Below are 10,563 nucleotides of genomic sequence, written 5' to 3'. Positions count from 1 at the left end.
AATAAAAAAGAACATAATTGTTGTTGAATTCGTGACATTCAGTTATTGAATTTATGTGTAAATTTACACAACCATTAAAGATATGTAACATTAACTAATTAAATTAAATAAAACTGATTTTTCCACATATTTGAAATTTGATTAGTTCTAAGTAATTATTGGAACCAAACAGTTTTTCAATATGTCCAACAAATTCACAACCATTAACTTTGCTAGTACCATAAGCACACATGAATACATGATAGTGCCTCAAAGCATCCATACAAAACAAATTCAAAAAGGAAACTCTCCATCCCTGGAAATAAAAAGACCAGATGGACCATCATCTGGCAGCAATGGGACTGCCAGTCACCACATGACTACAAGTGTCGTGGTGTGGGGATTATGTGTTTGACCCGTTAAAAAAAAAAACATCATTGCTTACACAACTCGTTATTACATAAGAAAATAGTTTAAAACATGATTCACAAGAGTGTCTAAACCTGTGTATAGCATAACTATGCATTATTCCTTGATCAATATGGTTTCTCTTCACTTCGATAGAAGAAAAGGCCAGAAGGACTACTACCATGGGGTAACAGTGCCAACCTGACAGCAGCTGCAGCACCTTCATCAGGTGTTAGAAGGCCTAAATTGTAGGTAATATCCGTTTTCACATAACCAGGACAAACAGCATTGATGCAGAATAAAGGGTATTTCTTGGCCAGAATCCTTGTGTAGGCATTCAGAATCATAATCTTTGCTAGTTCCCAAAGCATCCATACAGATCAAATTCAAAAGGGAAACTCTTCATCCCTAGAAAAGAAAAGACCAGTTGGACCATCATCTGGTAGCAATGCTAGCCTAACAGGGCTTTCAGCACCTTCATCAATGCTTATAGTGCCTGTGTTATGGTTAATATCAGTTTTGACATAGTCAGGGCATAGACAATTTATGCGAAATTGAGGGAACTTCTTTGCCAGCATCCTTGTGTAGGCATTTAAAGCTGTTTTTGACATGGTGTAGCCTTTATAAAAAGATGGCCAGTTGTTGGTTTCCAGTGATCCTTCTTTGTAATCTTTCAGAAACTCCCTAAGCACCTCGCCGAGTTTTTCATTGGTAAGGTTTTCAATGTCACTAAACACTCCTCTTGCCCAGTCATTTGGCATATACTGAAACACAAAAGAACAACCTTATTTGTTGGCAAAGTTTGATACTTAATTCATTTACAAAGGAACAATACAAGGAAAACCATTCAACATATTAGTTATTTACCTTCAATTGTCCAATTTTACCGGAGACGTTAACAATCCTGGGTGAGGTTGAGAGTTGAAGCAGGGGAAGAAGAGCTTCAGTTACTCTTTCAGCACCAAAGAAATTTGTTTCAACACATTCTTTGGCTGACTCATAGTTTTCACTCATAATTTCATTCCAATCGATTTGTTCACCGCAATGCTACAATAAAATAGAAATAAAAACATAACACCATTTAGCGTGTGTTTAGATATCAGTTGAATTAATGTGAAGACACATTCATCTCAATCCACCATAATGGTTTCACTCTTTTTTTTCCTCAAAGTGAGTGCTAACGCATGTCAGTACTAACGCCAACGGATATCCGAGCATTTATGAACTATCATCAACTTAAGGCTTTCTATTGGAAGAGAAGGAACCTTAATTACCTTCCTATAACATTTATCTCCATCGACTATTCCACCACCAATACCTGCATTGTTGACCTGCACCAATTTGAAACTCAATGGTTCCAATTAAATATTGCACTAGCTCTTTCAACAAGTTGAAAAGGAAAGAAGGAAATAACTATCATAACTCATACACATACCAAGATATCAAGTCTTCCAAATCTGGTTTTGATGAAATCTGCTAAAGCAGCAACACTGGTAGGGTCAGTCACATCAAGTTGATGATAAACCACAAAGTCTGAGAGGCCTAACTCCTTCAAGCTTTCCACTGCTTCCAAACCCCTCTTCTCATTTCTAGCTGTAAGCACCACCATGATACCAGTTGAAGCCAATTTCTTGCTTATCCCATAACCAATCCCCTTATTAGCACCAGTCACTACCGCATACCTAAGCGAGTAAATACACATTTTAGCAGAGAAGAAACTATTTTTGTGTTTGAAAATCAGTTGAGTGTAATGCGAATTGGCTTTCAAACATACAAAATTCAGAAAAAAATTTATGAGAAAAATTTCTGTGTACCTCTTTCCTTCTTCTCCCATGTTGATGATTCCGTGTGTATATTCCAAGCTTTTTTCTGATGAGACGGCTTTGGCCTGCTTTATACTCTTTTATAGTGAAGCTGGTCCGTTTTCATGATCTAATTTCTTGCTTAAAAATTAAAATTATTACCGGGCATATACATTATACACATTAAATTGCGTCACAGTATAAAATATATACTCCGTACACAATAATTGATCGCTGGAGATGGAGAATAATTCAACATTTTATTTTCTACAAAATTACAATCAGAAAAAGGCTATCTATCTCTATCATCCTGAAAACGTTTCTTTCTATTATAACATTCAATAGGAAAGAAAAAAAAATCCTCAAAATTATTATTTATCATCTGATTAGATTTACAAACCTGAACACATCACTAAAAGCTCTATGGTGAAAATTCAATTCAACAAAAAAAAATTCAACATTTTATTTTCTGCAATACTAATCATCAGACACCTAGTTAATAACCAAAATTACACATTGGTGGCAACAAACTGGAACCACTGGCTTTGGGGATCATCCAGACATAGAGAATCATCTTCTACGCAGATACATTTTGAAGTCACAACACTGGATGAACTGGAATCCTTCTGCAAGCAAAGTTGTTCCTTATCTTGATCCATTGTAGCCAAATGAAATTTAGAAAGTGACACAGATTTCCAAGAGCTGTTTTTGCCCTGGCAATCATCAGAAACAATAACTGGTTTCCCCTCACCAGCAGCACTTAAGCACTTCTTGTTATTGCCATGCAAAAGGACCTGAGACCCATCTCCACCATAAATCCATCTGTTTTGGTTCTCACAGCTACCAATTTCAAGTTCACTCTTGTGATTCACTTGGACACATTGACCAGAAAGTGGGTGGTACAAGATATATGATTCAGGGACTTTTGAAGTAGGATCTGCATAAAAAAAAACACTAGTTTAAAGCAAATGGATATTGAAATCATTTGATTTTCTGCACATGCTTGCAAAAAGTTTGATTAAATAACTCAACAGACTACTTACCTTGATTCTTCCTTTGCAAAAGTTGGAATTTGTCAGTGAAATTTGAGTACCTCAGGTTGTGCCAAGTGGCATCCATTACACCAAATGACTCATCAAGTTGAACTTTGTCCTCCCTCAAGTAATAGCCACCATGAAATGCCCACAAACCCCAATCCATGTCCCTTCCAACAAGATAAGTTTGAATGCATGTCAAGAACCTGTTGTCTTCCACTGTAGACCCTGACTGGTCAAACCCAAACTCAGTGAAGATTAAAGGGGCTGCAATCTTACCACTGGTAAGGAACCCAGCTCTTTGGTCTAAACCCTCAATGCTCTGGGAACATATCCTGTTCAATGGTTGCTTAGACCAAATCTCTTTCAATTTGAGTGTTCCAATTCCAGACCATGAATACAAATGTGTCTCAAAAACCATTTTGTTACCCAAGTCTATCATCAATGGTTTCTTCCTTAAGAACTGCAATTCAGTGTCATAGTTTAAACCTGATATAACCACAAGCACATTTTGGTTTGCCCTATGGATGGCTAGTGCTCCTTGGCTCATGTACCTGTACCAATCATTCTCATTTTGGCGTGGACCATGCAATTCATTCCTCAAGCTCATTGCCACGACCTATTAGGAGGAAAAAAACCAATCCAAGTCATGGATGAATCAATTTTGTTAGAGGGAAAACCAATTTTGGATGACAGTATAGATGTTTGTGAATAATACTGGAAAATTGATTTTGGTCTCAAAATCAATTCTGGACTACAATGAGGCAAAATCATGGAGTATCCATACATGCACTATGTGTTTAACATAATCAATTTTGAGATTTTACAACTAGACTTTATAACATTACCATATAGAAACCATTTTTTTTCATAAATGGATACGAACATAAATCACTTCACAATCAAGTCAACTATAGTCAATTTTACCAGAATCTATTTATCCAAAACCAATTGTGACAAATGCTGATCAAATACTTGCAGTGGCTAGAATTTGGCAATATAATACTTACAGCTTTATTTCTTGCAAAGTACTTGGCTGCCAGAGTAAGGCCCTGCACCCATTCCTCAGGATCAAAATGTCTGTCATGAAAGAACCCATTTTCATCATCATCACCACAGCACCACTTAGGCTCACTGACATGGTTATCAAGCAAAACCTTCACATTTTGAGCCCCAAGCTCAAGAACCACAGCTTCAAAGGCCTGAATGTGAGTCATTTTCAACACAGAAGGGTTGTTCTTGGCTATGCCAGTCACCACCTCAGGCACATCAAAAGTGTTTAAGGTATCATTCACAATGTGATCGCCATAGCGCGTCCACATGTAAATTGCATAGGTGAGGCGAACACAAGTGAAATTGTGTTTGACAAGCTCAGAAACAAGCTCCTTCAATGGCCTTCTGTCAAGACCCTCAGGGATCATTGGTTGAAGGTGACCAGCCCAATTGCCACACACAAGTTTGGCTCTTTGTCCTGTGGAATCATCTATGATCCATCTACCTTGTGTTGATAGAGGGTTAGCATTGGAATGTGATGCTACTATGGAAACAAGGAGAACAAGAAACAAGCATTGTGATGAAGTTTTTCCTAACATCTTGACAAGATAAGGGGAAATAGAATTTTCAAGTTGGTGACAAAGAATGAATGAAGAAAAACTGAATAAGTGTTTATATAGATAGTTCCATTTAGAAAATTACTAAACAAAAAAAATATATTCATCTTCACTCAATCTCTACCCAAATAAACATTTTCTTTCTTTAGATATGAGCTAACAGGTTATAACTATTTTCGCTTTAATACTAACAAAAATTGCGAAAAAAGTAAAAGTAAAAAAGGGAATTATGAAAAAGGAAAATGAAATCTAAAATATGTTTATTAAATTTTGTATAGTAATTTATATATGAAAAAAATTCTCTTACATGCCATTATAATCATTTTACGTGATCAATTTTACTTTGTTTGCACCAAATATTCAAACCTTTTAATGGTTTTATCTCTTAACTAAAATGCTAAGTTTAGTTAACAAAATGGAGTAAAATGGTTTTGGGAGGTATAGACGCACGTGAGAAATCGTTCAACTTTTAACTTTTATTTTTATCGTCATGCGAAAAGAAATGAAACTTTCTCATTTGAAGTATAGCTGATCATAAGTTGGAATTGGCCGGTGACAAAATCATACATAGAAGAAATACAATGTACTAGTACTATTTTGAGTATTTTCTATAAGTTTCATCGATACAATTATTCTCAATACAAGCAATGCTCATAAATGTCACTTCAGATCATATGTGTCACTTTAATATCAATATCAATATCAATATCAATATCAATATCAATATATATATTAGAAAAGAAGAACTCCCATCAGGCTGATTTAAAGACGTGTCGTTCCCACGTTAATTCTGATAAAAAAAATTCCACGTGTCATTCTCATAAAAAAATACATTTTTAAATTTTAGATTTGATTAGGATTTAGGTTGTTTATTTCTTGATTTTATTTAATATATTTTTAGAGTATTAATTAATTTTTATGGTATTTATATTGAATTTTTGGATTTTTAATTAATTCAAGATTTTAACAAATCTTGAAATTGATTTTTTAAATGTAATTTTAAATCTGAGAATTTTTTTCATAAAATATTAAAATTTTAAAAAATTTGTCATAATTGTCTAGGATTTACCTAGATTAAATAAAAAACTAAAAATTCAATAAAAATTAATTAATAAAAACTATCAAATCAAAATAAAAACTCATAAAATCCTTAATTAAATAAAGTCCTAAAATTCAATAAAAATAAGATAAAATTTAATTAATACTCTAAAAATAAAAATTAATTAATAAAAACTACCAAATCACAATAAAAACTCACAAAATTCTTAATTAAATTAAAATCCGAAAATTCAAAAAAATAACATAAAATTTAATTGATACTCTAAAAATCAACTTTTTCTTCACCTAAAATTTATTTCCATAACAAATCTTGAAACCGATTTTTTAAAGATAATTTTAAATCTGAGAAACTTTTTCATAAAAATTTAAAATTTTAAAAGATTTTCCTTAATTATCTAAGATTTACCTAGAATTGAGTCCATTGTGTATAATGGGTAATGTGCTATTGTCTTCTAGCGATTCTATTTGTGATGTCGTGGCTAATGTTTTCCCTTATATCTATGTTTCACCCCTTGGATAGTTGGTAATTGGGCACAGATGGGTGAAGTAAATATCTTTTGCGTCTCTTTCTTTAAAAGAAATTCCAATTTAGGATTTTGAAGTGATTGCAAATTTTCAATTTAGTGCATGCTAAATGTTTCAAAGTTCTATGTTTTCAGGTGTGCCAAAGCTAAAGAGTTCAGAGCTTGAAAAAGCATGTGAAGATTTTAGTAATGTAATTGGTACTTCACCTATTGGTACAATACTACAATGTACAAAGGGACTTTATCCAGTGGTGTTGAATTAGTTGTGGCCTCTGTTGCAGTGACATCATACAAAGATTGGCCAAATAGTTCAGAAGCCCAATTTCGGAACGAGGTACCATCCCCAAAAAATAAACTAAATTATCTGTAGATTTTCGAGTAACGCTGCTATTAAAACTAACATATTTAAGCAACTATGGTTTCAGATAGATACATTATCCAAAGTGAACCACAAGAATTTTGTAAATCTTCTTGGATTTTGTGAAGAAGATGAGCCTTTTACCGGAATGCTGGTTTTGGAATATGCCCCTAACGGAACTCTCTTTGAGCATTTACACAGTTAGTACCTATAATTTTAGTGTTATTATTTCATGTAAAGAATGATTGAACTCCCTTATTTATGATCCACAACTTACAATCTGTTGGTTTTACAAACTTACAATTTCAGGTTGACAAGGTTTTCACTACATACATTCTGTTTATTGAAGCATGAGTCAATATTCTATTCATTCCCCTATGGCCATTCAGATTAGGACTAACTCTGTTGTTTTTTGGTGGGCTTGCCGAGTGTTTTGAGGGTTTTTTTTTATTTGCTTTGCCTTTTTGGTTCCCTTTGAGGAGGGTGAATATCGTGTATATCTCCTCATTTTTATATTATTACATTTTTGCTTTCGAAAAAAAAATCTATGTTTTGCATAGCATCACTTTGACTATTGAATACTGAAAAACTTTGTGGCACATTAAATTAATATCATATGATAGACATAAATAGACGATCCTTCCAAATATTGTTGATTTTAAATTCAAATTTAATTACATTAGTTTCTGACTTTGACTCTCTCACTTCAGAAACTCATTCAATTTGATTTCAAACATCATAAAGATGGGAGCTCTTCCCCTTGATTTTCTAATGATGATAGCAATGTCTTGCATGCTTCCACTTGCTGAATCCACGCTACTTTTCAAAAGGTAATTTTAGCTCTTCCCCTTGACTTTCTAATGGACTTACATTTTTTATTTGAGTGCTCACAAGATTTCTTTACCATTATTATTATGATTAGTCCAATGATTTATTGTATTTATATAGTATCTGAATATTTGTCGTGATAAGGGTTATGATAGTCTAAACTTAGATTTTTTTATTTTACACCCTTCACTACAACTGTTGCACCCTTCGCTGCAATAAATGAGATTGTTAACTGGAAATAGACTAAACAAGTTAAAGTTGTAAAAAAATTCAATTTTAAAAGTTAAATAATAAATTTTCTGTACTATACAAGCTGAAAAATACTGTTAGTAATTTTTGCTTAATATTCTATATTTTTTTGACTCAGCTTCTAATATTTTTTACTTGAATTTCAAATGAGGACTCCCATCATGGGAATAAATCTTGAGATTTAAACAAAGAATCTCTAAGGAAAGGATTTTCATGGATTTTATTGTTATATTCAGGCTTTTTGTGTCCTACCAAATGATATACATCTCTATTGATGATTGTAAGTGAAGTTTCTTCATATCAATATAATTCTTTGTCTATCAAAAAAAAAGTGAAGTTTCTTGGAAGATTGAGATTCTTCCAATGGGGAAGGTAGTAACATGTGAAGCTTAATTTCCAATAGACTGTTAACACATAACTTTAAAGATTAATCATTTTTTGTGACTTATTAATTATATAGCATTAATTATAGAGCATTTACTACTCATTGTATAGGCTGGTGAGTGTGTTGTTTTTGTACTCACACTGATGGATATGATCAGATAACGGTGCCAAAAAAACAAGGGTCATGGACATACACACATATTTAATGGTTATAGAAAACAAAGTTTGGTGATTTAAATCATACTCTACTAATAAAAAAATCTACCAAGATTGTGATTTGGGGATCTAAGCCAATTCAATGCATGTGTTGTTGTTTTCTTCAAAGTTTTTACTGAATAATAGTTCGATAATTCAGAGGATAAACATTAATTTGAGATCGAAGAAAAAGGGTGATGTTAATATAGAGTTTAGAGAGAATCCAAAGGAGGGGGAGTGATTGCTTCAATAAGGAAGTTTTCCGTTATTAGAAGATGAATTTTGTGTAATGTATTTTAAGCTTCTCACTTGAGTAGAGCCCTACAAATTTCATCATTTTTGTCCTTTTTCTATGTTTATATTTGTATAGATAATCGTTTTTTTTTGGACAGAGGGAAAAGGCTTTGGAAAGAGGGACAGAAAGATTAAGGGCCTGTTTGATAACTGTTTCCAAAACAGTTTGGTAAGACCTGTTTTCAAAAACAGTTTTTGAAAACAGTTCTCATTTTCAGTTTTTAAAACTAAAAAACCAAAACAGGTCAAAGATGTTTTCAGTTTCAGTTTTTAGTTTTCAGATATCAGTTTTCTAAATGTTCGAAAACATGTCATTCAAACTGTTTTCTTCTTCTGAAAACTGTTTTTAAGAATTGTTTCTGAAAACTGTTTTAAAAGCTGAAAACTAAAACTGCTATCAAACAGGCCCTAAGACTCTTAGATATTCAAACTTTGTTGTGCTATTTATATTAGCATTTCACTATTATTATAGTCTCATTATATATATATATATATATATATATATATATATATTTTGTCAACTGGATCAATTTTTCAGGGGTTTGGATCCTCTCCATCCATGTTCCCTCCATCCTCTCTCCATCCAAATCTGAGCCATTGATTTTGAAATTTAAAGGCTTGGATCAATTTAAGAAGAGAGAGAAAACATGAATTAATCCTCACCTTTAAAATTTAAAATTGATGGCTCAGATTTTGGATGGAGAGGGGATGGAGAGAAGTTGGATGGAGAGGATCCAAATCCATTTTTCAGTCTATTGTAAATTCATTTTTATGTTTAATTTGTTTAGAGGCCAATTTAGTCCAGAATAATAATCCATCTGTTTGCCATTGTTGCAGGGAGATGAGGCTTTAATATAGAGTTTAGGGAGTATTTGCTTCGAGAATGGAACTTCCCGTTAGTAGAAGAGGAATATTTTGTAATATATATTAAGCTCTTCACTTGAATAGAGACTTATAAGTTTCATTATTTTTATTCTTTAGTTACTTTTCTATTTGTATCAAATAATAGTTTTATATAAACTGAGATGATAGGCTACATATATCTTCTTGCACCCAAGTCATGCTATTGTCCTTTTTTTTTTATTTTTAATCTGAAATGTATACTCAACTAATATGTTGACATTTAAAATATAGCATACAAAATTACATTTTTGGTTAATTTTTAGATTTTTATTATAATAATATTACAAACAAATACATAAAAAAAAATAACAATTTACATTATCAAATTTCCCGTGCAACAAACACGCATAATTGCATAATCGCAAATCATCCTGTTGTTGTCTATCAAGAAGTTTTTAAAAACATATGAGTGGAAACGAACGCGCATAATCACCACCATTAAACCACCCCCTTATATGTTTTGTAGATTTTGAGATTTTGTTAATAAATCTTTTTATTAGTTAATCAATTGCACGAATTTCAATCTATGCAACAAGGGTTTCAATGTAAGACTTTTTGACCACTTTGCTTAGTATTTCAGACTCTTCTATTTTACGTGTTGTTTAATATGTCGGTAATTCTTTATATCTATGATTTATGCATTTTGGTTACTTACGGGTAAATCAAGCTTAGAAGAGAAGTATTTTGGTCCACTTTGTTTAGTATTTCAGATTCTTCTATCTCACCTGTTGTTTAAAATATTTTTAATAATCAAGGTATTAATTGTCATATCAAATAAGACAGACATATTACCCGTGTAACGCGCGGGTAAAAAATACTAGTTAACATAATATCTCATCAAACCAAGAATTAACAAAAACAAACACCTACATATGTTGATTGGCTTTAAACTAACTGTAAAGGTCCTTCCTAAAAAGAAACTAACATAAAGGCATG

General features: G+C 32.5%; 2 protein-coding genes across 2 annotated transcripts; both read right to left on the bottom strand.

Moving 5' to 3' along the window:
- Window positions 1-182: 182 nt before the first annotated feature.
- On the bottom strand, window positions 183-2,349 carry LOC130746072 ((+)-neomenthol dehydrogenase-like). The gene is made up of 5 exons (XM_057598581.1): window positions 2,202-2,349; window positions 1,823-2,069; window positions 1,662-1,718; window positions 1,255-1,434; window positions 183-1,151 (listed from the first exon to the last, which is right to left on the bottom strand). Exons 1-5 carry the CDS (start codon window positions 2,219-2,221, stop codon window positions 774-776), a joined length of 882 nt encoding a protein of 293 aa, XP_057454564.1. The 5' UTR covers window positions 2,222-2,349; the 3' UTR covers window positions 183-773.
- Window positions 2,350-2,520: 171 nt separating this feature from the next.
- LOC130746067 (glycosyl hydrolase 5 family protein-like) lies at window positions 2,521-4,857 on the bottom strand. Its single transcript, XM_057598574.1, has 3 exons — window positions 4,234-4,857; window positions 3,233-3,842; window positions 2,521-3,126 (listed from the first exon to the last, which is right to left on the bottom strand). The coding sequence occupies exons 1-3, from the start codon at window positions 4,813-4,815 to the stop codon at window positions 2,699-2,701; spliced, it is 1,620 nt and encodes a 539-aa protein (XP_057454557.1). The 5' UTR covers window positions 4,816-4,857; the 3' UTR covers window positions 2,521-2,698.
- Between the last annotated feature and the right edge of the window lie 5,706 nt (window positions 4,858-10,563).

Source organism: Lotus japonicus, chromosome 3 (genome assembly GCF_012489685.1).
Source record: "Lotus japonicus ecotype B-129 chromosome 3, LjGifu_v1.2".
Taxonomy (NCBI): domain Eukaryota; kingdom Viridiplantae; phylum Streptophyta; class Magnoliopsida; order Fabales; family Fabaceae; genus Lotus; species Lotus japonicus.
This window is presented reverse-complemented; position numbering and strand designations above follow the sequence as displayed.

Excerpts from the sequence above, each read along its gene's own strand:
- LOC130746072 (XM_057598581.1), bottom strand. The coding sequence starts at position 2,221 with ATGGGAGAAGAAGGAAAGAG. Across the intron at positions 1,719-1,822 it reads TTGGAAGACTTGATATCTTG|GTCAACAATGCAGGTATTGG; the intron begins GTATGTGTATGA and ends AAATTGGTGCAG. Across the intron at positions 1,435-1,661 it reads GAGATAAATGTTATAGGAAG|CATTGCGGTGAACAAATCGA; the intron begins GTAATTAAGGTT and ends ATTTTATTGTAG.
- LOC130746067 (XM_057598574.1), bottom strand. The coding sequence starts at position 4,815 with ATGTTAGGAAAAACTTCATCACAATGCTTGTTTCTTGTTCTCCTTGTT. Across the intron at positions 3,843-4,233 it reads ACTTTGCAAGAAATAAAGCT|GTCGTGGCAATGAGCTTGAG; the intron begins GTAAGTATTATA and ends TCCTCCTAATAG. Across the intron at positions 3,127-3,232 it reads TTTGCAAAGGAAGAATCAAG|ATCCTACTTCAAAAGTCCCT; the intron begins GTAAGTAGTCTG and ends TTTTTTATGCAG.